This window comes from Trachurus japonicus, chromosome 5 (genome assembly GCF_045865225.1).
Source record: "Trachurus japonicus isolate A0001 chromosome 5, Traja_1.0".
Classification (NCBI taxonomy): domain Eukaryota; kingdom Metazoa; phylum Chordata; class Actinopteri; order Carangiformes; family Carangidae; genus Trachurus; species Trachurus japonicus.
This window is the reverse complement of record NC_140911.1, coordinates 33,037,087-33,065,028: the sequence shown is the minus strand read 5'-3', so window position 1 is coordinate 33,065,028 and position 27,942 is coordinate 33,037,087. Positions and strand designations below refer to the sequence as shown.

The 27,942-nt window shown below is 41.7% G+C and overlaps 1 protein-coding gene across 1 annotated transcript; it reads left to right on the top strand.

The window, feature by feature from the left end:
- Positions 1-27,468, top strand: nckap1l (NCK associated protein 1 like). Its single transcript, XM_085777572.1, has 31 exons — positions 1-169; positions 1,886-1,996; positions 3,874-3,966; positions 4,492-4,548; positions 6,432-6,574; positions 7,143-7,233; positions 8,466-8,603; positions 9,353-9,401; positions 9,650-9,806; positions 10,293-10,349; positions 10,480-10,576; positions 10,864-10,973; positions 11,335-11,467; positions 11,638-11,719; positions 13,679-13,737; positions 13,865-14,010; positions 14,089-14,221; positions 14,309-14,428; positions 14,816-14,955; positions 15,608-15,739; positions 17,805-18,023; positions 18,241-18,371; positions 19,720-19,817; positions 20,674-20,767; positions 21,579-21,661; positions 22,630-22,710; positions 24,136-24,229; positions 24,343-24,459; positions 25,422-25,531; positions 25,918-26,007; positions 26,825-27,468. Exons 1-31 carry the CDS (start codon positions 80-82, stop codon positions 26,939-26,941), a joined length of 3,372 nt encoding a protein of 1,123 aa, XP_085633698.1. The 5' UTR covers positions 1-79; the 3' UTR covers positions 26,942-27,468.
- Positions 27,469-27,942: the final 474 nt, after the last annotated feature.

The following is a 27,942-nucleotide window of genomic DNA, read 5'->3' as shown; positions in this document are numbered from 1 at the left end:
CACTTGTCTCCAGGGTTCAACTGCTACACAGGTCCAGGAGGCCAAGGCTCAAACGGAGAGCGAGGTGCCATCCGCAGCCATGGACTACCAACAGAAACTTGGTGAAAAACTCTCTATCCTCACTGAGAGAGGGAATGGAGTGCTAATACGTATGAACTACATTAAAAAGGTAAGGCAGAAGCAGACGATTTAGAGATGCGTGTAACGGAGACGAGAAAGAAATAAGGAACTTGACTTTTGTCTCCTACGCTTTTACTTGGTTATGTTTTCAAATTTTGTTTCTGCTTACAGTTACTACAAAAGACACATCTAAGACTTAACATAACAGTAGATTGTTACTGACTCCTTAAAATAGATTGAAATTGAGCAGTATTTCTAACTGCATGCATTCATTTCTATTTTCACTTTCAAAACAGCTGTGAAGGAGAGCTTGACTGTACAGATTACAATCTACTTGTGTAACTTCAATACAATGATAATGATTATATAAACCAAACATATCTCTTGTGTCTCATTATCTGTGCTGCCTGAGAGGACTACAGAGTCCTATAAGGATGCTAACCACAAATAAAAACAGAGAAGTATTTTTCAAAGGCATGCAAATCTCTGGGAGCTGGAACTCAAACATGAATAATCAGATAATGTGTTTATCACAGCTGTTTAGTGTTTATAAAAGTGCTTTGTCTGTACACAGAACAGCAGCTTAGGGAGCAGTGTCCTCCAACTGCAAGCGAATATTTTTTCTCCAAAGAGGAAGTGCAAACAGGAAGTCAGTTTTAGCTGTCAGTCACGTCACCTCAGTTTTGTTCTGAACTGAACGCTGTTTAACTCACACAACAACTGAAGGATATGGAGGACTAAGACCGTCTAATAATGTCACATTTACACCCATTATCAGTAGCAGAAACAGAGTTCTCGATTGGTTAAGATGATTTATTTTGATATGACAGACGTCTGGATGTGATAAGCAGGAAGTGACACTTTCCTCACGAGACAATAGAAAATACAGTATCTACTGTATGCATACGGAACCAGACATCCACTTTTCCGTGCCGTATGTTTGCATTTATTGAAGGTTTAAGGGTTTAGGTTTTTTTAACCTTCTAAAAACCTTAACCATGCAGTGAAGATGTGCTGGACATAGATGTTCTGATTTTCAGTTTTGTAGATTTAGAAGTGGCTAGACCGTCTTCTGTCTGTCCCTAAACAGCCCCACCAGAGCAGTTTGGTGTTAACTATACCTTGCTCCTCAAGGCACAACTTCAGGCTGGTTATCGAGGGTGGTAAGGAGAACAGTATTAGGCCTACTAACCCCCCCTGTGTGCTTCTGATGTGTCTTCAAACCCGGATTGGGCTGGAGATTAAGTTCAATCTTTCGCCTCTTTAACAGTATTTTAATACACCTATATAAGATAAACTTGAGTTTCAAACCAAGCACTGAAAAGAGTTAAAGTTCGATGCAGCAGAGTTTCATTCACATTGCACCCGAGTCGTACACAAGGGCCCTACCGCAGCACGACTAGTAGGACACGACTAGTACAGGCCTGAAGTTCACAGAGGGGCCATGCACTCGCATCTAAATCTGGGTGATATGGTTAAGAGTAACAGGAGTTCAAACAAAGGGCAGTCAAATGTTAGAATGATATTACAGTAAGAGCTAAACATAAATTATATCATAAATGAAATACACATGGAGGGCCTACACATTCTACATGTATATTCTCCTTCACTTTATAAGCCTTCATACACAAATTTTAGTCAGTGACTCTCTGCTGCCTGATTAGCCCATCATTGGCTGGATGCAGCTCACAATGTAAACACACACACTGTGACTGCTGAAAACATATCAGACATGTTGTCATCATCTCTCCCTGACTCGTTACAGACCTGTGCAGACCCTAAGCAGAGACCCTCCGTCCTGACAGAAAAAGCCTTGGAGTCCGCTGTCAAGTACATCAACAAGAAATTCCCCAACATCGACTTCAGAGGAAGCATTGTAAGTATGAAGCACTGGAGCAGCCTTTATGCAAGCTATTTTCCTTACCTTGAGTGTTCACTTATTGTTTATTTTAACCATAGAAATATCATTTGACATACAGTATTTGCATAACAATCTAACAATCTTTGCTTCTTTGCATACTGTAGAGATTATTATTGTAAACTAGTTACAGTTATGCTAAAAATAGTCTTTCTGTTCCGTTCACAAAATGATTGTCTTTTATATTTCAACACATTTTTGTTATGGTATCTTGAGCCCATAAAACACCAAAAGCAAAAAAACAAAGCCAAACGAAAAAAGATCATTATCCACGCACATCTATGCCATGATAATACATATTCAACTACCAGATTGCGTTATGGTGAAGTATCTGTTGTTATTCTGCCAGTGCTGTGCTCATTTATTTAGAGTCTACTGTCAATTGATAGCTTTCATGTGACGTCACGGCCCGTATGGAACGCCCCCCTGGCGGTCAAAACAATCCACTTCCCCGCTGTCTGCGGCTTAGGACAAGGCAGAAAAACACACACTGCTCCCTGCTGCTTCAAAAATACCGGTGTTATGGTCCAACTGGTGTCTGATTTAACTGGTTACCGTACCGAACAACAGCTGTGCTGCACTTCCGTCCGCAGATTTGTCACAAATTCACAAATCAAGCCGCAGTTCACATGTTACTGCAGCCAATATGCTTCTGTGAGTGAACCTGTTCAGGCAATCTACAGTCAGTCAGCGCCACACTACTCTCACTCTGCACAACACTGCACAGTATGACAAAGCCTGTCATGTTAAAGTTACGAAGTAATGGAAAACACTCTGAAAATACAATAACAACATCGTCCTCGCCGCGCCGCGGTCGGTCCCGACCCCCGTTACCGTGTCGCTGCCGCCGCGGGCGGTGCTGTTGCCGTGTCCGGTGGCGGGCGGTCCCGCCGGGTTACCATCGCCGCCGCCGCCGCCGCCGGTCCCGCTGCTATCGGACCGCCGTCATCGTTGCCGTCGGTAGCGGTGCGTAGCAAAGCTCCGGGGGGGGAGGGGGGGCAGCTGGTCACCGTGCAGCCCAGCTAAGGGCTCTGGTTTGTGGGTGAGAGGAGCAGGGAGCCTGGGCTCAGTGGGCTGGAACTCAGACTGTGGAGCTCAGCGGAGCTGCGGTACCAGGACGGTGTTCCCACACAGGGAAGTTACAGGTACATTTCTACCACTTCAATGAGTTCAGAAACATTATTTTAAGATAAAAAAACTACAAAATGGGGCTTTTAATCAGACACCAGTTGAGCCATAACACCGGAAATATTGGTTGCAAGCGGTGGAGGATGATGGATTCTCCACCGGTAAATGTAAACATCGCCCAACTCGAGCTTCGGCAGGGAACTGGTCATTTTAAACAGCTGGTATACAGCAGCTGGTGTTGAATATGGGCCACAAGTGCCCAAAACTTCAAAGCTGTTTTTATATCTTTCTTTCTCGGCTGCTGGCAGATGATTTAAGTCATTACTCGGTTGTTTGTCCATAGAAAGTCCATTGCGGGGCCATTTTGGAATGTTGCTTTTGACCGCCAGGGCCCTGGGAAGTGACGTCACTGAAAGCTATCCTGAACTTTAGCCAGCTTCTTTATTTCCTGTTTTACATTATTGGACAAACTGATTAATCCAGGTGTGTCTGACCTCACAACAATGGCCAGACACACCTGGATTAATCAGTTTGTCCAATAATGTAAGACAGGAAATAAAGGAGCTGGCTTAAGATCAGGAAGTAGTGGAGCTGTGCATAAAGCCAATACCAACAAATCTTTCAACTGATAATTCCCATTTGATAAAATATGTCACCCCGCACCTGAACAGTAATGAGCCACCCATTTCCTCTCTCTATTATTACAGCAAAATCTGACCGGCATCCAGCGACAGAAATCTGAAGTGTTGTCAGCCACGGCAAGCTACTATGACTCTTTCCTGGACGTCATAGAATTCAGGGTGATTACACATCTCTCCTCAAGCCCAACACAACAACAACCTTCATTAACACATTAATGACAATAATGAAAAACAGTGATGCATCACACATTAACACAAACCTGAAAATAGATCATAGTGCTGATTGACAGTGAATGGAAAGCTCTCTTTTTCTCAATTTCCTCCTCATTATGTTATTTTATCAGACATTTTGGTTTCCAGAGTGCATTTACATATAGAGTGGTTTGTTCAAATATATTTTATTCAAAATATCAGTTTGTTACACTGCCCTGTACATTTGCATATTTCTATGATGGAGGTCGCAGCCAGGCCAAGGCATCGTCTGTGTTTGCAGGACTGAGACTAACCTCTCCATTATGTTATAGGAATATGCAAATGTAAAAATGATTATAGGGATAGAGGAATATGATGATGATAATGTGTTTAGAAAACCATATCAGAGGCTTAACATGATTGAAATGTTGCTTTGTTGCTGTGCATGTGTTGTGTGTCTTCTAATCTCATTTTACTCTCTTCTTCATTCAGGATCATGTTTATGAGTTGCTCAACACCATAGACGCCTGCCAGTGCTTCTTTGATATCGTAAGTGTTTATTGTATTGGTATAGTAAATGAAAGCGCTGAAGTCGCACACACCATCTGTGGCTAATTTGACAAGCTCATATCCTATCTTTTTCAATTCACTCTGCTGCTTCATGGTGTTTACTCCTGCAGCTAGGCACTGCAGGATGTTTTTCCCTCCTCACAGCCCCAGCCTCCCCCTGTTCAGTCTGTCAGGTTTTTTTTTATTATCATAATTAAAGTGGCACATCCTCTCTTTGCATTACATAGTATATCCTACCATTTATGTCACTGATCTCTGTCCCCTGTGATCTGATCTTCATAGAGAAAAGGGAATTTTAAACATTCATCTTATGTGCATGGATTTATTTGGGTATAATCTCTCCGGGGCAAGACATTTTGTGCCAAATACAACTGTAGATCCATTTTGATCCAACACGCTTCTCACTGTAGGACACGAGTCTTCAGTCGTAAGACATTATACATTAACCCCTCACACTTTATGAAAAACATACCTAATTAAATTGTATTTGAAGCAGATAAATATTGAAGCAATATTTAGGCTACTCCAGAATTATCAATCACAGTCTTTTTCATGGCAGGAGATGTGACAATAAAAAGGATATAGCCTAGTTTCCCCTTTCAGGGAGAAATCGGCTTTTACAGAAATGGAAAAAATAGGCTACTGTATACGTGAGTGCCAGTTTCTAGAAATTGGCTTCTATTTGGACTCTAATAGGTAGGCTGTCAGATTTAGTTAGTTTAGTAGTAGTTAGTTTAGTTAAGTTCCAAACTAGGGCTGTGTCATGATGACACCATGTTTTCACAATATGATTTTCGTGGCTAAGAATTAATGAGATATTATTGGGATATGTTGGTAATGATATATAGTGCGTATAATTTCTGTCGACCCCTAGAGAGCAATTCTACGTAATTACAAAAACACTGTCGGCGCTTCCACGTTGTGTCTGGCAGTAGCCTACAGACTGCAGTCACATACTCTACTGGTCACTGGTGCAAAGGATCCCGCCAGTGACCGCGGTCACTGTTCATTTCCTGCCATGCCAGTATAAGGGGTGAGGGGTGAACAAACAAAAACCGCATTTTGACTTTGTATGGAGTCAACTGAAGGGTCGGCACCACCTCACAGCCATAGTCCTAGATGTGGTGAGTAGTGAGTTAGCTTAGCTTACCGACTAGCGAAGTTACTCCAGCTGGACCGCCGCAGCTTCAGTGGTAGGCTACATCCATGGATGCGACACAGCCGTTCATGGCCCGTCGAGAAGCTCTACACAGCCCGGCCCCGGAGTAATTTCATTTTGTTGAGAAGAAAGCGAACCTTTGCTGGCGTGAGTGTATGCACTGTTAGCACGTTTATTACATTCCTGGGTTTTTTTCATTGTAGTACAGTCCACTTTTTGCACCCTGGGCAGCCATGTTTCTACCTGTTGCTCGGAGACTCACTGCGACGTCATTTCCTGTGTGCAGCGCGGGAATGTTGCCGTTTGACACTGATGATCGGTTAATCAGTGTTGTGTTATCGTTTCTAGTAATGGCTTATGTAACTGACATGTAAAAGTTACGCACTACAGCTTTGATCTGGTTTTAATCTTGTTACATTAATTATAAGGAAAATGTACATTAAGAGTGTCTTATCCTTTCAGTAATTGTTAAGATTTTTTTTAATACAACATCCTCAATGCTGGTATAACACATTTGTTCCACACATGACGAGTTAGGCCAATGTGGCTAGAGAAAGTACTATATTCCTATGTCCACTCTCTGTTCTCTCCAGCTGTGGCTCTAACAAAGTCTGTCTTTCACATTGGTTGCTCTCTGTTGTATGTTCTGGTGAGAGTGAGGTAGGGTATTCTGCCACTGACCACACTGGAATTTTGATTTCAGGCAGTCAACTTTGACTTCACCAAGAGCTACTTGGATCTGATCACCATCTACACCTCAGTGATCATAACACTGTCTCGAATTGATGATAAGAAGGCTCTGGTGGGCATGTTCAACTGTGCCCATGAAATGACCAATGGGAGCAGGTGAGAAAACATGAAATTGTTTATTTAATACTAAGGAGATGTCACATAAGAAATAAAAAGAAAAAAGATGATGGATGGATGTGTTTTCACATTTAAACACCCTAGCAACTGCAGACAGCATTAAATACCAATATTGTTCTAATCCTTATGATTGATTAGAATATGAATTGCCATGGACATCAACAGTCCATTATTAACCTTTTCCGAGAGCCCATTTTGCATGATATTTATTCACACACTCATTCTGTTAATATATTTATTCATACAAAAATGCAAGATGCTTATCTTAGTGTGAGACGTGAGCAGCAAACACAAACAGACACATTTAAATGTACATTTGCATTGAATGACACACAGCCACAGTAGTCTTGCAGCTTTATAGTCACCTTAAAAATGGAGCTGAATAAAATGATAATATTTATGAAATCCAAAGCAGTAAATTTCCTGAAGGTTATGTTCTGGACTGATGCAGGTTTGCCAATGTTATTATAATGTCCTCCTCTTCCTCCTCCTTTCGCTTCTTCTCTTTCTTGCATTGAATAATTGAACACTGAAATGAATCCTGCAGTGACCCCTCTTACCCACGGCTTGGACAGATGTTTGTGGAGTATGAGCATCCTTGGAAGAAGCTGACTGAGGAGTTTGGTCCTCACACAAAGGTAAGCCCTGTCTCTCACTAAGTGCATATTGACTGAAACAGCTGGTGATTTACTTTAGCTGGAAAGAGGACAGAGGCACAGTGAAGGGCTCATCTGCTCCACTGCACATGTCAGTGTTCTTGTTTATCTTCACATACATTTGAACACAGAACATAAATGTTACGATGATACACTGTTTATCTTGGTACACCACCATACCCGAGGGTGCATGTTTTTATATGGCCAAAAGTATATGGACACTCAAACTTTAAACACTCGTGGCTACACTACTGTTATCAGTTTGTCTACCAGTTTTTGTAGCCTGGCTACGGAGATTTGCCCCCATTCATCCACATGACCATTAGTGAGGTGGGGACTGATGTTGGGTGATAAGATTAGGCCTCGCAGCTGATGTTCCAACTCACCCCAGAGGTGTTGGATGAGATTCAGATCAGAGTTGTTTGCAGGCGTTTTCAAGTGATTTATTTATAGATGTGGATTTGTTCATGGGGCATTTGTAATCTCTAAACAGTTATTGCCACAAAGTTAGATGCACCATGTACTTTAAAGGGGATATATTATGGAACAGCACTTTTTGAAGAGTCTTTATTTGTCTTGCCTTCTGGCCCCCAAAATATGAGAATTGACAAAAAAAATCTGTAATTTTCAGGCTCCCTAGGTTGAAATCCATGTCGTTTTATGAGCTGTCCCCTCAGTTGTCTTCCAGTGATGTAACTAAGTTTCGAATTTGCATAACCTCACCCCTACCTGGGACTGGTAGAAGGGGTGGAGCGGGGCAATCAGTGGCTCATTTGCATTTAAAGGGACAGGCACTGAAACCACCTGTTCTGAACAGGGCTGTTTTGAGAGGATGAAAAGAGCTGTGATGTTTGATCCTTGGGGGATTTTGACCAAAAATGTCACATACATAATTTGTGGAAAGGAGGCATAATATGTCTCCTTTAAAATGAAGACTTCCCTTAACTGAAACTAAGGAACCTCCCAATGAAAAATGATTTACCATTCAATTGACTCCTTTAACTCAAGCAATTGCATTGGTCTGAGTAGGGGGTTATAACATTTTTTTTATGTATCAAAGCTTTTGAGCCTTCAGCTTGTTTTGCTCTGACTTTCTCCCTTTGGTTGGCTTCCAGGTTGGAAGTGTTGCCATCTCTGCCTGCCATTTTGCCCCATCCTTGGTCTCTGCCTGTCCCCGGCATCCACTCTCATTGTTTCCCTTTTTTGTCTTTTAGTCGGTGACGACGGCGTTGCTGTCCCTGAAGATGCTCTACCCACGCAGGAACCTTCCAGCAGAGCAGTGGCGTGGCGCCCAGCTCCTCAGCCTGCTCAGCAATCCTGCAAGCATGCTGGAGCCGGCCTGCAGCGGCACAGTGAGTCCTCCCTCCTCTCACCTCTTGTCCTGTACTTATTGTATCTCCGACAGAAGGACAAAGAGCGAGGAAGGGAGATTAGTGGTTAAAATGTAGTTTTCCTGGTGATGTCAGGCGTAGAAATGAGAGAAGGTGTCACAGCCAATAGATGCACCAGCAGTGTATGTATAGTGTTAAGGTCAGATGCGGTCTACTTGACATTAGCTCTGTGTCCCATTCTCCCTTTTGTCCCATTACGAGGCTACCATTTAGAAAATGATTTGTCTTATGGGTCTCTTAACCTCTCTCTAGTCCCTGAACTTATATTTCTACCCATCCCCCCATTTTCCACACCTTCCACATCTCTGTCATCCTCTCTGCCTCCCTCAAAGACAGCCATTATGGTCCGTGATGTAATGTTATGATCCCTGCTGCCTGTGGTTGCCTCATATAATAACCACTGGCCAAGAAACTGACCTCCAGGCAGCCATTGTTCTTGTGGAAAGGATACAATATCTGAAAAAAAATTACATCTACTTGTTCAAAGTGTGTTGAGGAAACTGATACTGTAGGTTTGATATTCAGCCACATTTTACTCTTTTTTTGTCAACACATTTTGGAGGAATAGTGGCAATTTCTGGGTAGTTGAAATGTGTGATTGAATGGAGAAAGACTTAAAAGCTAACATATGCATGTTGTTTACTAATGTTACTTTATCATAAGGTCAGTACATGAAAGACTGTTGTAAATTAACTTTCTGTCTCCTACAGATGGCATGTGAATACTTGCCTATGGAGATGATGGAGCGATGGATCATTAGTAAGTATCTCATATCCTGACTGATAACTTCTCTGATCGTTATTCTTTATTATAGAATTATTTAGATTTTTTCAAGTGCTGATTCACACAGATTCATAAACAACCACTTAAAAAATTCTCTGTATGTTATGCTTTTGGAACTTCTCAAAATTTCCACATTAAATGAAGCGTGGAAAACAAAACTTTTAATGAACAGCATCAGAATCAGCGTGTTAGATCATGAGTTTTGCTAAATGTCCTTCTTGTAGTCGGCTTCCTGTTGTGCCACAGCAGCCTGAATAACAACCAGGGCTCCCAGGAGCTGTGGAAGATGGCTCTGCGGAGCGGCCTCTACCTAACCCTCACCAGGGACGAAGTCCTCAACATACACAAAGTCTCTGAGGACCTCTTCGACAGCATCAAAGGGTACGGAAGCTGCACTGCGGCAGTGTATTCTAGTCTAATCTCATTAATTAAATTTTAAAGAAGGAGATAATAGGCAAGTCTTTTCTACAACTCATGTCTCAGATACTTAACAAAGGAGAGGAGGTTTAATAATGTGCTCTAAGTGTCTCTCCAGATCACTGAATCTGAGGGTTTGAATTGTTGAGGCTCTTCTCTCTGGTCTCTTTGATTGCTCATTAAGGATTTAGGAAAGTATAATGTGTCTTCCCCTAAAATATTGAAAATGCAGCTGAAACTAGACCAATCTTACATCATCTCGCAAACTATCTCAAAACAACAAAACAGACAAAAGGTTTGGGACTGTAGTGTGTTTGGAGAAGAAGGCCTGCAATTAAAAGTTAAAGAAGAAAATGTGACAATATACAGTGCAGTATAAATTAGTCATTAAAGGTTTATTATTCAGCTTCCTATTGCATTACTTCTGTTGTTTTTCCTCATCTTTATCAGATACGGAAAACGGGTCGCAGACATCAAGGAATGCCGTGAGCACGTCATAGTCAACTGGTGAGCCTGGCAGGAAACTGAGCTTTGTTTTTACCACTCGTGTGTGTCATAAATATTCAGTCGTGTGTATTTACTTTGAAATGAGCCATGAGAACCAAACTTTCGTGTTCATTTCCTGTGTTAATAACAGCGGGGCTATGCACAGAGAGAGGAGGCACTTTCTGAGAGGAGCGCTGAAGGAATTATTTAATGTTCTGGAGGATGAACCTGGACTCCTGGGACCAAAGGTAGAAGCCCAGTAATGAGTGTAACAGTGGCACTTGAGGAATTTAAATCATTCATTACTGCAAGTTATAACTCTGGTGTCTTTGATCCAGTTTCCTGCACACATACTGGACTCTGGGGAAGACAGGGGGGTTGGGGTTGGGGTTGGGGTGGTGGGACGGGTGCAGTCTTTAAATGACCCTGCATTTCATAGTTATTATCATTTATGGCTTTTACTAATCTTAGCAGATAACGTTTTTCCTAACGCTCCTCTTTCGTCTCTGATGCATGTGCCAATCGAATCCCCAAGGCCCTATTTGTCGTCATGGCTCTGTCGTTTTCCCGTGACGAGGTCCTGTGGCTCGTCAGACACTCTGAGAACATGCCAAAGATCAAGACGCCCGAGGACTACATTGACAAGTAGGTCTTAGGTACAGTGGAAGAGAACCATGGACTGCTGCAGCTGAAAGATCATGTTTGTGTACAGTTGTTCAGACGCCATCAACAGTGGAGAGCATGACCTGTAATCCCAAAGAAACTCTTTTGTATTCACTCGCTATTCATTCATGCATTCTTAATCCCGACGCCCAAAAAAAGTAACAGCAGTGACAGTGTTGCTTTAGAAGTTCTCCTTCACTGCAGCTTCACTCTTAACATGGCTTTAAGGGGAAGTGCAACAGTACAGCAGCTGTGTGTACATTGGCTTTTTATCGTGTACTTATCCTAAACTGTTCAGAAGAGACTTACTTGGTATTAATTAGCTTTGCTGTTTTTTTTCCAGTCAGATGGCAGAGTTGCTGTTCTACATGGAGAAGCTAAAAGATCTCATGAGAAAGCACAACCAAGTAGTACAGCGCTACCACGTCCAGTACCTGGCACAGTTTGATGCTTTGGCTCTCAATGACACCATACAGGTACTGGCAGCATATGGCTGAGTGTTTCAATTCTGTCGTTATTAAGGGATGCCACATGACAAGGTGGAAAATCATTTAATGAATGAATCTGTAAGTCTCTGGCTGTTTTACACCAACACCAAACATTATGCACAAACAATATTGAACCATTAAACATTTTGCTTCTGCAGACCATGTATGTGTGTCCAGAGGAGGAATCGGTCCTGTTGAGTTCATTTGTCTCAAGTCTATCCGCTCTCTCAATCAAACAAGGTAATCACACGCAAAAGCAAGTTGTATTTATAGTTTTTTCTCTATTTACATTTTTTTGTACATAACAGTACATATTTTTATTCCACATTTGTACATAGTGAATGTCTTTATATTTTTATTCTTTACTTTCTTTACTTGTCCTGTACTAATACACTACTGTTGCAAGTGACTTTGCCACAAGGGGGATCAATAAAAAGTCTTATGTCTTAAAGGGCACATATAATATAAATATCACTTTTTGAAGGCTCTGAGGCTTAGTGATTGGCTTGCCTTCCGGCCTCCAAAATGTGAGAATTGACTAAAAAATCTGTAATGTTCAGGCTTCCTAGGTGGAAATCCATGTGGTTTTACGAGCTGTTCCCTCAGTTGTCATTCAATGATGTCATTAGTTTTGGAATTTGCATAATACCACCCCTACCTGTGAGTCCCGGTACCGGTAGAGGGGGCGGGCGGGATGAGCAGTGGTTCATTTTCATTTAAAGGGACAGGCACTGAAACCAGCCGTTCTGAACAGGGCTGTTTTGAGAGGATGAAAAGAGCTGTGATGTTTGATCCTTGGGGTATTTTGACTGAAGCATGTCACAGACATGTCTTTAATGGCGCATTTCCACTAGCACGGCTCGGCTCGATACGGCTCGGCACGGCACGGCTCGGCTCGGTTTGGTTGTGTTTCCATTACAACTGAGTATCACTAGTGCCGCCGTGACGTCATTTACACGGCGCCGAGCAACGCTCTAAACTCTGTAAATATATAACTTTAGCAACATTTGAAACATTTTCAGGCGAGAAAGTAGTCGTTTAGATCCCCAACGTGTTGAAAAACTGACAAAATACCAGCTGTTTACAATTTTGTTTCAACGAAGTCGGCGTTACTAAAGCTAGCCGTAGTGAGCAACGCACTTCCGGTTATTTTCACAAAATAAAACACCTGTTGCCTTTTATCATAAGGAAAGCCATTACGATAGAACTGGTGCTTTTACTTTGTAAACAGGAAGTGAACCTACCCTCGCTGTAGCTAGCTTTAAACCGCCGTTTTGACTGCTCTCGTCCCCATAACGGCATTTAATTTTCAATATGCCTTACCGGAGAGTCTTGCCAGCTCCGAGATCGGCCTGGTTCATTGTAAAACATTTATTTATTGATGTAAATGTGGTGTTTTCTGTGCGTACAGACCCCAAGGCAGTGCTGCTCTTCTTTCTAACCACAAACAAACTGCTGCTACAGCCACAATTGTTAGATTTAATCAATGAGACCAACATTTAAGAGTTTAACCAGCCGGTGGTAAACCTCTAAAAAGCCATCGGGGAAGTTAATTAGCGGTCTGTTCTCCTCGGGGTGACGGTGGTAGGCTGGCCGGCGGAGCACGTCAGGAGCCGGGCTGCTGCCTCTGTGATGTCGCGGTCGCTGCTCGGACCTGGAGCTTCACTTCTCCGAAAAACATCGGGGCAAACTTCTAAACAGCCGTCGTTTGGATAAACTAACCGCACATGGGGATCTAAACAGTTACTTTCTCGCATGAAAAAATATTAAAATTTAATAAAGTCACGTAATAACAGAGCCAGTCTAAATATTAGAAATTCTCTGGTAATAACAGCTTCAGCAGGAACATTTCTGTTGTCGGTCGTCGCTTCCAGTGACGACACTCATCGGCCAATCAGTGGAAGGCAGTCGGCTGACGTCACGTTTTAGTAACGCTTCGGCTCGCTTGGAACCAGGGCTGAGGTGATACCAAAACTGTACCCGGTTGCAGGTACTGCGTGCTAGTGGAAACACGCAATAGCGCGCCGAGCCGTGCCGTACCGAGCCGAACCGTGCTAGTGGAAATGCGCCATTAGACACCTGGGAACTATTTTAATTTATGGAAAAATGGAATAAAGTGTCTCCTTTAAACATTGAGCATGACCTAAACAAAAACATACATTGAATTACAATAATGACAAATGGCGTTTTGTTTCACAGTTGAAAACAAAGAGGAAATAGATTTGAGAGCGCTCAGACTGGATTGGCTGAGATTACAGGTATGAAGGTTTATTGCCTCAGATTTCACCTGGATTTCAGTAATGCATGTTAAACCTTTGTTTGACTAGTCAAAAGAGAAATAATAATTAAATAATAATTTATAGTATTAATCTCCCTTTATTTTAGGCCTACACAAGTGTGAACAAGGCACCTCTTCCACTAAAGGATTACCCTGATGTACCAAAGATGATGAACATGATCCAGTTTCACACCAGGATGGTGGACAGTTTGGATGAGCTGCTGTGGGAGACGTCGGATGTGTCCATACTCTGGTCAGTCTCCCCTCCTCTCCTCTCTTTACCTTTCCTCCCCTCCCACTCACTGTTTGATTCTTTTTTTTTTCTCCCCAGTTTTTACCCACGTGTCTTTGAGAAGATGTTCAATCAGAGCGCCGAGGAGGTGACCATGAAGCGTTACCTCATGTCCTTCCCGACTGCGTGTTCCCACTTCAGCCAGTGTGGACACTCTCTCTGCCCAGAAGAGGTCAGTGTTCAGTCATTTCTAACCTGTTAATCATCACATGAGCTGAACTGCACACTTACATATGCTGTTATTTTTCCTCGTGTCCAGATAGAGGCAATGGAGAAGAGGACTCTGCGCCTGTGTGTGACCTTCCTGGAGCATATAGCCAAACAGACCAGTGGTGTTGTGTTAGAGATATGTGCCGAGCAGTGCAACCTAAATGATCAGGTGAAATCTGACTCTTCTGGAAAACGTATTATCTTGCACAGATTGATTCTGCCAAACTCCATATCAGAATTCAATTATTATCGTCACAGCTTGGCACCAGTGGATGTAGCTGGAGGCGGAGGACAGACTTGAGAATTTGAATAAAGAGATAAGACAGGTCTCTAACTCTGGAGTTGATTAATGCAGTGCTGTCTCTCTAATCCCATGAGCAAAATATGACAAAAGTGTTTACATTTTGACAGAGCTGCTGCCATGTGAACACAAAACTCCCATGTTTATCTTTGAGCATGTTACCCAATATTTTCTTAACTGAATTCTTCTTCCCCCTCTCCATTTTTTCCTCTCTCCTTCTCTGCCTCCATCTCTTTCCACTCGATAACCCCTTAGCTGCTGGCCAAGCACTGTGCCGAGAGCATCAGCGCCGCTCGCCACAGAAAGCAAAAGAAGTCCATGCCAAAGAAAGGAGAGGTCCAGAAAGAGAAACCAGGCGCTGAAAGCCTGAGGAAAGACCGGACCGTTGTCACCAAGTCAGTCTTTTCTCTTTGTTTCCCTGATTGTCTCCATCTACTCCTCTTCTTATCTCACTCCACCATGTCCCTTCATAATTTCCCTGCTTTCTGTGAACGTTCAACATTATCACCAGTCGAAGAGCAGCTGCATAATAAATGTGTTTGATCCTAGTTCTGCAAAAGTTAGGGTTAGGCTACTACAGTTCATCTTGGTGTCTGCAGATTCATTTCCCCTCACCCTTTGACACATTTCTGGCCTTTGACCAACAGGATGGGCTAAAGGCTGTATGTGGTATTGAACTGTATTACCCTTCTAGGTTAGTCAGTCACCGTTGACAGGTACTGAATCAAGCTGTTAAAAAAACACTTCAGCCTATTAGAGAAACACATTTACTGGCAGCTCACTTTATGTTGGCCTATTCGTTGTTTGGTAACATTCTGTATATAGCTACAGCTCCAAAACTCCTTAATTAAATCTGAGGAGTTGTAATTCTGTCTCTCTCCCTCCTCTCAGCTTTCCCCTCCTCTGCCTCAGTTTGGAGGGTTTTACAGTTTTCTAACGTGTTTATTACCTTATTTGTCTGAGGGGAGCACATCCATACCACCGTCATTGTCAAAATATTTGACCTAAAGACTTGCGTCCTCCCTTCTCTCTTTCTCTGTCCTCCAGTGTTGACAAGATGCATCTGATGCTGACAGAGCTCTGCTCCACCTACGGTCTCTGCAGTGACTTTATTGTCTTCGACCACATCGTCGTCCCTACAGAGTTCCTCCTCTCTCATCTGGAGTTACGCCTCTCTGAGTACGCTGAGTGGGGACGGGGGGGATTATTATATTTGTCTAAACAAATGCTGATGGTATAATGAGTCATGATGGTGCATAAAACCTCCCTGGGGTGACATTTTAGCATATTTTTCCTTCTTCTAAATGTCTCCGCTCTCACTGAAAGCTATCAAGTCCAGAGGCTTTGGCTTTTTTAAAAATATTTTCACACTGCAACGTCTCTATAAACAATTTCTGTCAGAAATATGCTAATTACGAACATTAGCACCTGCTTTTATTGCGAAAGAAACATGATGTCTGTGTAATGTTGTTTCCCCTGTCAGTGCATTAATGAGCAGCTGTTAGCTCTATGTCCAAACTCATGTGTTGAATACCCACATACAGTGGCATGCAGAAGTTTGGGCACCCCTGGTCAAAATTTCTGTTTATCTGAACAGTTTTAGGCACCCTGCATAGTTAGTACCTAGTACCCAACCCCCTCCCAACCTTTGGAAACTATCACAGCGTGTTAATAGTAAAGAGCTTGTCTGATACCTTGGCCAAAGTTATCAAGTCTCCTGGGTTTCTCATTCTTTTGCAGAGTGCTGCTTTGTTTCCCCTTTTCACTCTAAAATTGTAGGAAACAAAAGTAATACACTGACACTGCTTAAAGGAGAATTCCAGTCATTTTCTAGGTAACTCTCTACAGCTCTAGGTCCCCGAGTGCGACCATAGGAAAAAATCTGAGAAAAATATGTGCAGACCGGACCTAGCTCTCCTCCTGCTAGCTGCGCTACACTGCAGTTAAACAGCAAAGTAATGGGGGCAGTTCTTCTAACCGCGACTGTGGCCTTTATATAATGCTCAAAATATCACTACACAATGTTTTGCAACATCCACCAGCCCCTTACCACACAACACTGAGTGTGCATAAGAATGATTTTGGATAGGGGAAAAAGCATCAATATGAATATAACTGCTTTTTTCCCCCATGCAAAATATATATTTTTTCCTCCTAAATCCATGTTTTCCACGCATTTTTGTCTTTGTTGATGGAAACAGTCCTGAGCTTGACAGTCAGCTAGTAAGGTCTACCCTGGAAGCTGGAGTTAAACAGAGGTACGTGCGAGTTATGCACACTTGTGTTGTATGGTAAGGAACTGGTGGATGTTGTAAAGCACGTGTAGTGATATTTTGAGCATTATATAGAAGCCAAAGTCGTGGTTAGAAGAACTGCCCCCATTGCTTCGCTGTTTAACTGCAGTGTAGCGCAGCTAGCAGGAGGAGAGCTAGGTCCGGTCTGCACATATTTTTCTCTGGTCGCACTCGGGGACCTAGAGCTGTAGAGCGTTACTTAGAAAATGACCAGAATTCTCCTTTAAAATATTGTAAAAGAGTGTTTCATGTTATGCCTTTATGCCTGTCAACATTAACAAAAATTTTGACCAGGGGTGCCCACACTTTTGCATGCCCCTGTACATACTGTCCACTAGGGCCGACCTCTATTCAGAACAGAGGCTGAAACCACTGAAACAGAACATCAGGGTAACAGCCCACCAGCATAACTAGATACAGCTCATCTTCAGCATACAGTCTCCCTGTCCACCTGTGTCTCCATCACAGCAATGGACCCTGCTTTACTATCTGATCCCTGTCAGGTGGAGGCGCGCCCACTTTAAAATCAGAGAAGGCATCCATCATGTCACTCTCCTGCTCTGTGTCATTTCAGTGCTAACTGTTATTTAGATTAGGGCTTGGTACCAGGGCAACCTGATGTTTCTGTGTATATGTTCTGCTTAGTCTCTCTGTCTTAGCTGATGATTATCTCCCCTGTCACCCTAAAATTAGCACCCTCGAGTATAGCGGCGTGCTCACAGTGATTGGCCTTTCCATAGCTCAAAATCGTAAATACGGTCCAGTCAGGGGAGAGACGGACCCTAAAGAAAAAAATAAATAATGTTGCAGTGAAGCCCTGGAGCGCCGAATGTGCTGAGCTAATGAGAGTGGTGCCATGTCAACATGGCTCGTTTAACCTGCTTCAAGGTCCCATCTGAGTCCGCTCCAGCGCGGTGATAAGTGACGTTGGTTAAACACTGTTTCTCCAGGATCATCGTGAGAATGGCTAATTACAACCAGACCACCCAGGAGATAGCCCGTCCCTCAGACCTCCTGGCAATGATAAGAGTCTACACAGCCACCCTGCACACCCTCTCCAGCTACATCAGCGTGGACGTCACCCGGCTGGTGAAGAGCGTCCTGCTGCAGCAAACACAACCGCTGGACTCCCACGGAGGGAAGACCATTACCACCATCTACACAAACTGGTGTGTGATATATAGGTTTATCTTCACTGTGCAAATGTATCCAAATATATATCAACTCAACTGACACGCACACAGTATTACCGTCATACAAAGAGATGCACAGGAAGCATGATCACACATGCAGCTCAGCAAGCAGTGCAGAATACATCCTGTTGGTTTTCTCTCTGCTTTTTTTTGTTCTTTGCTCTTCACAAGAGGTGTTGCTTGTCGTGCCCAGGTTCCTGGAGAGTCTCTTGCGTCAGGCCAGCAACTCCCTCATTGTCCACTGCCCCACCATGTTCTGCTTTGTCAACCAAACCACTGACAACGAGCCGGTTTTCAGAGCAGAGGAGTTCTCAGATATTACAGGTCAGCCCCTGAACTTGTCTCAGTCATTTCATTTCATTCAGCATATATTGTGAGATGATGTGTTCATTTGATTTTTTTTAACACCATAAAAAAGACATAAAACAGTGCTCATATTTTCAAATTGTTTGAAAAAGGCAGAAAGAAAAAAAAAAACATCCCTCCCCAACATCTCACCCTCCAGTTTCTGGGAAACAAACATAACCTAAAAAAGTTGACACTAAACACAAAGAACCATACACTGAGAGAAAAAGAAAAATACTTTCCTTTACCCACTGACTGTAAGTTAATTTGAAAAATCCGGATGCATCAAAATTTTACATGTCTTTTCACAGCAACAGTACCTACCAAGCAGCACTCATTTAGCAGCAATGATGATGTGTTTTAGAAATATGATTTCTCGCTGACAGCATGACTGACTAGAAGCGAGTACACGAGCCGCAGCCACAACTAAAACAAGGTTGTCAAGAGATGACTCACTGGTTTGACAAGACACAAAGTGCAGATCTCTTTCACTCCTGCGACGCCACATGCAGGGGGAGCGATATTGCTCAAGAGGATGTGGAGCTTGTTGCCGTGGTGGTGTGTGTGGTGTTCTCTTTCACACCGCCTGTCATGCAGTTTATTCTGACACCGCCTGGCTAATGTGAACTTCGGTATTGCTTATCATCTCCCCCGCTCTTCCGTCCCTGCCACATAACTATTCCTGCGTCGCTCGTTTTCTCCTCCACACAGCCTCCCGCCGTGCCTCCACTCTACGTCGTAGGGAGCGGTGGACCCCTCCTTATGGCTTCGTTATGGCTGTTTTCAATCCACTACAGACCTTGGCTCATGCACACACACACACAAGCAAACAAACAGTGGGCTTTAAACACACACCTACACTCGGAGATGCATTCATGAAGCACGCACACAGACACGGTTCCTTGGAGACCACTGCACTTCATCATCATCGTGATCTAAATCCACTCCTCGGTGAGGTATCTGCCCGCCTCACAGTGACTCACTCCCCCGTCCATTAACCACCTCCAATTTCAACCACACACGTCGTCATCCGTCCATAATCAGGCAGAGATGTCGGGCTGAGGGAAAGGTTTGCTTCCTCTCTCATTGATTCGGCTTCACGCACGAATCACGTGGAATCCGTGTCCGTAATGTCTCTGTTAGAGGTTTAGACTTTGTATCAGATCCCTGTAAAAACGCCTCAAGGAAAGAAATAATACACCTCCAGGCAGCCTGGTTCTCAGCTGGTTTGTGGCTTGGTATCAACATTAATTTAAGCCTTTGTTGATCTTTCACTGCAATCCAATCTTTACAATCTGTTAAATGATTCATCTAACCCTCTGAACAGAGCTACGGGCCCTGGCAAACCTAATTGGTCCATATGGCTTGAAGTTTCTTGGTGAGAACCTGATGTGGCACATCACCTCCCAAGTCTCTGAGCTGAAGGTACAGTACAATGCTGATTTCAAGAACATACATCTCTGACCTGCTGAGTTATAAGATGAATTACCCTGAGGAAAACAACTAAATCTCCCATAGGAAAAGACTATATATAAATATATATATAGTATTATATAATAATATTTTATGATGTTTACACTTCATCATATATGCGAAATAATTTCAGATCAAGACATTTGGAAGAATGCTAAAGCTAGTTTAATCAAACCAGATTTCTTTCATTCTGAATTCATTACATGGAACTTGTGCTGGTCATTCATGTTTGTGATGATCAACATTTCTCATTTGACATGACAGTTAGACAAAAGTCTTGTTTCGCTTCAAGCTGTGTCTTTCTCTTGTTTTGTGTTCTTGTTTGTCCTGTTTTGTTGCAAACACAAATTTAAAAGGCTATTTTGTAAATTCCCATGGAATAATCTTTTTAAAGAGAGATCTGAAGTAACTTTTGTCAAAACATGTTATTACTGCATTTCAAAGGTCTCAGTTATAGATATAGATTTAGATTTATAGATGTATGGAAGTATTTGACAATTTCCTTCAAGATATATTCTGGAGAAGACAAGAAATGAAGATGAATTTGGGGAAATGAACAGCCCGTGCTTTAATGTCGCTCTATATTTTGTCAGACTCATGTATCTCTTTTAAAAGAGCAGCTCCCCACATACAAGTAATCACTCGGAGCTGCTGTGCTGTGTCAGGCTCCCCACCTTGACACCTATGATTGAAGCGAGGAGCTGCAGTGCCGCAGCTCTGACACCGCTGTGACCTCTCTCTACTTTAACTCCCGCTAGAAGGTGGATTAATCCCTCCCCCACTTTCACCTCTTTTTCCCCTCTGTCAGAAACTGGTGATTGAGAACATGGACATCCTGGTGCAGATGAGGAACAACTTTGATAAGCCAGAGGAAATGGTCGTTCTTAAAAAAAGGCTGACAGGTGAGAAGTAAAGAGAGGAACGCGGGGGCAGAGATGTGAAGAAAGAGATAGTGGGTCGAAAGAAATGAAGAGAAAGAGTGGGAGGAGGGCTGGTAGCGCGCAAAGTACAAAGTGGAGGACAAGGCACTGTATGTGATGTCAGGAAGAAGAGGAGAAACTATAACAAGAGTTGAAGGATGAGTACTACAGATGAATCACTGAGCAGGAGCTGTCATCATGTCTGCACTCTCTCAATACATCTCCCATTCAAGTCAGGCCAACCTGATATTATATAACTAAGCCTGGAATAACAGGCAGGGAAAGCTTTGAATGGAGACAAGCATTTAATTGAGTTAACACATCTGCCAGCCATCTGATGCAGAGCAGGGAGCTAACACCAGCACTTGCAGGGAGTGTGGCCAGGTGCAAGACAAACAAGTCGAGAACATAATTTAAAAAGTGGTAATAATGAGCTGAGCTGCTCTCTTCAGATTCTTTATAGAGCTACCAAGCATGGCTTGAGTTGAATGTAGGGCAGGCACTCATTAATTTTCCTCTTAGATTTTTTTTCTTTTTATTAAATCATTCCTTGGACACCAAGGAATGTCTGTTGCTAATGATTCAACAAAAAGAAAGATATAAGAGGAAAATCTGAGAGCAGCCTACTTGAATGGAAGTATTATCTTCCTTATGTGACTGTAATCCCCAGTTCGGCAGCAATTATACAATTTTTATCCCCATTCTCTTAAAAAGTCAACAAAATATAAATGATAAAGTACGATCATACTACTTGACGAGCACAGGCCCTGATCAGTTTCATGTGCACTTGTAGGTGGAGACAACGTGCTGAAGAGGATGACCATCATCGGGGTGATCCTGTCCTTCAAGTCAATGGCACAGGACTCTCTGCAAGATGTAATGTCCAACAATATTATGATGTAAAACTCTTGCTATGACAAGCCAGGTATAAGGTCACTGTGGGTTTTTTTCCTGCTGTCATTTGCAGTGTTGTGCAACTTCACAAAAGCTCAAAATTCAGTTCACACAGATTGAAATGAACAAATTCACATTGCTCTCCTTTGTTTAAATGAGTTGCTCTGATGTATTATTCTTTAAGCAGTGTGGATGATTCTCCAGCCCCTGATCATTACCACATTTCTACTATAGAAAGAAAAGCCAATGTGTCATAAAGCAGGGCAAATTCACTGCAACTCTTCAAAACCTTTTTTGGTAACACTTTATTTGACACCTATCTCTACAACGCATTATAACCATACTTATATTGAGTTATAATGCAGTTATAGCACTGTATAACTATAGTTATAAACACTCATAAAAGATCATAATGCTTTATAACAATAAGCATAACACATCATAGAGCATTTTATAATGGCTTAGAGTTATAATGCTCTATAATGTGTTGTGCTTATTGTTATAAAGCCTTATGATAATTTATGAGTGTTTATAATGATATATGATATATATACACATGTATAAGCCAATTATAACACATTATAACTATTTTTATAATGCATTATTGATGTGGGCATTGTCAGGGAGTTACTAACAATTATAACGTATTATATGCTATCATATGCTTTATAGTGTGTTATAATTATTGTTATTAAGCATTATGATCTCTTATGAGTGTTTATAACTACAGTTATACAGTGCTATAACTGCATTATAACTCATAAGTATGGTTATAATGCGTTATAGAGATAAGCGTCAAATAAAGTGTTACCCTTTTTTTTTTTTTTAGAAAGTAAAAAGGAGGTGGAGTATGTCTATAACCCATTTTTATTTAATTATAAAAACTGACTGTTGCTTCAAACTATAAAAGTTTGATCAGTGCTTTTGTTTCATATAATTCTGTAATCTAGGTCCTGCACAAGCATTGCCCGTATCTGATGGCGCCCATCAAGTGCCTGAGGGACTTCATCAACCCTGAAGCTGACATCAAGGTAGAACACTGCTTTTATAACACTACTTGTTGAGTTCCCACAGAGGAATGAAGTGCAATAATCAGGTTTTCACTGTGCATGAATCATCCCATCACAGTTTATCAACAGTATATTAACAGTTTATTTTTACAGGGTCGACTTATTGTGGGAGAATTTATGTTTAAGGCGTATTATTGTATTAACATTTGTCCAAATGTATATTTACATTTGAGACTGCAGGGAGGTGACGGATCACCATCAGAGGTTAAGAATGCAAGCTATACTGTGGCACAGTGTCAAGCTGAATATAATTTATTTAAATAATAGACAGCGAGCAACAGTTGAGCTGAGTCGGAGAGTTGCAGAGAGCCATTTCTTTTTTGTACTCTTTAGTACCAACCAAATTAAATTCCTTATCTCCCCCTGGAGCAATCTGTGTGACTGTGCCTCATGAACTCCCACTCCCTTTACTTACGTCTGGGCTCTGAGTGAGGCATAACAGCCGTGCCACAGCCCGGGCCAGGATAACCCCAAAGACGTCAGCAGCCCCCTCATGCCTCCGTGAGAGAGACTCTGATCGCTGCTGCAACTCTGCACTCTAAACCACATCAGTGGAAACATTCTGCCCAGACAGGCCAGTCATCCATGCAACCAGAAATAGGGCGAGATCAAAACCTGTGTCAAGACAAAGACACCCACTAGTGATTTAGTATCACTATATACCGCATGTCACTTTTTATGGCTGCCGTGCAAAAATACAAATCACGGATTAGCTTCGCGTTGGCCGTGTTTTTGTGGTGTGGCAATTGGGCAGTAAAATGCAATAAAATGATTAACATTTAAATGGTCCATTAAATTCAATCCAAACCTCAGTTGGCCAGTCCTTGCACACTCATGCAGCTAAACACACACAACTTCAATTTGAATTCTAGTCAAAGTTTCTAAAAGATGCCAAATATTTCAAACTGAAAAGGTGCATAATATGCAGAGGTGATATTTAACTATGTTTATGCATATTGTCTTTGTAGAATTATACTTGTGGGACTTGAGGGAAATTGTACTTTAACTTGAATTAATAAGAAACGTTTTGGATGCACATTTACCTACAGTGGATAATACATTTTTAAGGTGTGGTATTTTAGCAACTGAATAAAATTAAATAAAATCTGTCTTTCATATTATCACACAATTCATAATATGATGAACAAGACACATAGAATATTAGCTGAAAAGTGGGTTTGCAAATGTTTCACTGTAAAAAGTTTCAGTGAAGACTTGGAACAAAACAAGAATACAGAATGTAAATATGTGACACAGAGAAAAACACAGTCATGCTACACATGCTAACAAAGGGTTAAACTGCACTTGCATGACAGCAGTTCTTTACCACAGAAACTGTAGGTGGATGTTTTAGCGGAACCCCCTTTAATATTTATGGCCTTCCAGGTAACTCTGAGTGTTTTCGAGCTGGCGTCTGCTGCAGGACTGCCGTGCGACGTCGACCCCGCCCTCGTCACAGCTATTGGCAACATGCAGACAGGTAACATGGAAATCATTAGTGCGGTTCCTGTGGACACCACAGGGAGGAAAAGAGTGTCCTCTCACTTTCTTTCATCTTTTTGTGTCATCTATAAAATAAAAAAAACCCTGCAGATAACACGTCCATTGATGAAGAGTACAAGCTGTCCTGCTTGCTGCTCGTCTACATCGCCGTGTCCCTGCCCACCTTGGCCCTGGACCCCAACTCTTCCTACAGCCGGGAGCATGGAGGTGCATATTCATTCACTCATTTTCATCTGATGCAAACTGCTTGACAGTAATTAGTCTCCAGACAGCCCTCAACAACTATGACTCCTTCCTCCAGCCATTACTCACCAGCTGCTACGGGTGCCACATGGTGATGCAAAGATTTTTTTTCTGAGAATCCAAAATACAATTTTCATGTCTTATTATCAGGGGTAACAAAAATAACAAAAACCAACTCTCTGACTTACAATTAGTATTTCAGAGAGGACAGAATGTTATGCAGTTAAACATGACATCATTTGCAGGACATTGAGGACATGACGTGTATGGAAACACAGGACACATCATCCCTCATCATCCATCATCATTCAATACATGATACATGAATGCATTTTATATTCAAATATGGACTGATCCTTTATAAATGGGACTGGTGGCAACTCTACCAGCTGCTGACAGTGGATAACAAAAGCCACTCCACCCTGAAACGCTAAGCTTATTAGCATCTCTGTGTATCATACTTTCCAGCCTGACTGATGTGGTCTGAGGCAAAGTATGTCGGTTAATGAGAAACACGTTTCTGTTGAGAGACTTTTGTTTACAGATAACTCTGGCTGACGTGCATCGATACAGTTACTCTTGGCACGTGGCCCCGCTGCTGACCCTAACTCCTTGGCTCCCAGCCTGGACTGCAGCATTAAGAGCAGCAAATAGCCCAGATTTCTATCAAAGCACAGGGTGGCGTTTGTCTCTGATTGTTTTCTTTGTCTCTATTTTCCATTGGCATGTTTGAAATAGATTTACCATGTGGCCCTGGGGAGATATGCTCAGCATGCTTCCTCTTAAGTGTTACAGATCATTAAGTACATTTCTCTAATTATTGCTAGAAAAACATCCTCTCGCTGGGCTGAAGTGGCAGGACGTGCTATGCCATTCTCTCTAGTTATCTGCAAATTTTCAGTTTGTTTGTTTTTTAATCTTCTCAGGCCACAACAACAACATCCACTGTTTAGCCAAGGCTATCAACCACCTGGCTGCTGCCATGTTCACTGTTCAGAACAAGAACATTGAGCAGCACCTCAAAGAGTTTCTCCTGGTGAGTGGCAAAGATGATATACAGTTTCTTCTCATTTAAAGTGATGTGTTTTATAATTCAGAATCTAAAAATATGTGAAATGCTGTATATTTGGGGGGTCTCTAGACCTCTATGAATTATTCAAATGAAGGAAGATGTGATTATTATTATTCATGCTTCATAGTGAAAGGTCAAAAGCACTGATCTAATAGTTTCACAGCAGGTTGCAAAAAATTACAACAAAAAGTACAGCCATTAGATATAATGGGGATAAATGGTTTCTTGGGCACATTGCGTTCTCAAGACACTGCCGGTCTTTTTCCGCAATTGAAGTCACATCTAGCAGTAAAAAAAAACAAAAAACAGTTGTTTGATGTAACTCTGTCTAACTTTGTGTCGCTCCACAGATGGCCTCCTCCACTCTGCTTCAGCTGGGACAAAATGTGGAGAGAGTGGAGGTCAAAAACCGAGAATCCATCTACCTGCTCCTGTACATGGTAGGCTTTCCAGTTCAATACTAGTCATGTATTTTAAAATTTACAATTAACCATAAATGAGTTTACAATATGACTAATGGAAAATTCTGTGACTCAGTAATTGAGTTTTTTTCCCCCTTTACAATAGCCCATCAAGCCTGCAGGGCCTTCCAGAAAGGCTTATTTCTTATCTCTAAAGCACTAATAAATGAATGATTAACATTAAAGTCATTAGTGAAGTCGTTATAAAACATTTGTAGTAAGTTTGCATATTTTAAAGTGGTGCTGACATTTAAGATGGATGGAGAGGGTCTTTTTTATATTATGAATACATATGAAAAAGTGAGTTTTCATAACTACGAAATCCACAACATAATTAGTCATTTTATGCTGTGGAAAATCAGTTTTTTATTTAAGCAATAACACTGCTTTATTTTATATTTTTTCATTGGAAACAAAGTCTATAAAGATACCATACCTCGCAAAATAAAATTTTAAAAATCCCATTAACAAGTATCTCCTGATCCAATCTGATATACTGTAGTGCCTACATCTGTGCCATAGAGCTGCACTGTCCAAGAATTAATGAAAACACGTGAATGAATCACACAACTGTTCCTTTATTACAGTCAACACAAACTGCAAATGCACTTTTCCCCAGTCCCCGGTTCTACCTGCTGTAGGACATTTTTAAAAATGTAGCTATTTATGTCTTAAATTTGAGCAAATGGGCTCAGGGGCCTGAAAAATGTTGGTCTTTTAGTGGGCTAGTAATAGAAAAAATTAGAAATATATGAAATGACTTGAGTTGTAACATTTTTAATACTGATTCTTTTAGATCGTGGAGGAGTCTCCGTACTTGAGCCAGGACATGCTGGAGAGCTGCTTCCCGTATGTTCTGCTCCGAAATGCATACAGAGAGGTGTACAGGTCCTTCATCGTCACCCTGGGCTGAAGACTATGTGAAATATTTTTATTTAACCTTTATTTATCCACGAGAGTAATTTAATGTGCATCCATACTGTGTTTCCGTCATTCTGACTCATACAAGTCTGCACAATCACAGCAGCTCTGCCACTGCCTTTGACATTTTGATCACATTAGTGCTGATAATGTCCCGTGAGTCAGCACTCTTCATGTACTGTACTCACATTAAAAAGATCCCTCCTCATTTTACGAGCTCTAGATTTGCTTTTACAGCTCTTATCCACCAGAATTATGGTGTAGATTTAGGACTGCTGCAGTATTACTAATATCAGCTTGAATCCTTCAAATGTAAATCAGGACATTCTCTAACCTCTGTTTTATATTTTACTTATCAGCTCCAGACACAATGAGTTCCATGTCTTAAAGGAAATGCGTTTTTAAATGTATTTAGATTGTATTCACATTTATTCAGATTTTTAATAGATTATTATTTTAATAGTTGATGCACAACTTTATTTCTGACAAATTTTCCAGGAATAAAGATTACATTTACAAGCTGTTTATTTTCTTTTTGGTCTATATTCAACATGTGCTCCTCGTCTATTTCTAGCCTGTTCTCCACCCTCGCTCTCCTCCCATCTTTCCTCCCAGGGTGAGAGTCTTGTCCTCCTCATATCTCATGTACAATTTAAATGATGCACTCCAGTTTTACAGAATCAAAATTGCTTGTTGCTAATTTTAGATTGGCCTTGAGTGATTTTTATTTTGCAACCAGCACTGTTCCTCCTTTCTTCTCTTTTTTCCTCTCTTCTGTCTCTTCCCTTCTCACCTCATGCTGCAGCTATATCTGTATGGTTGCCTCACTGGAGATATGAATGCTCACATCCGTTTGTGTGTGTGTGTAAGTTGCATGTAGGGTCTCAGCAACCAAAGCTGAGGGACCCAGCCTTGTCACAAGAGCACAAAAGGTTCAATTCCCACTACAGGCAACACTGACGTGAATCCACAGATGAACATAATGAATAAACA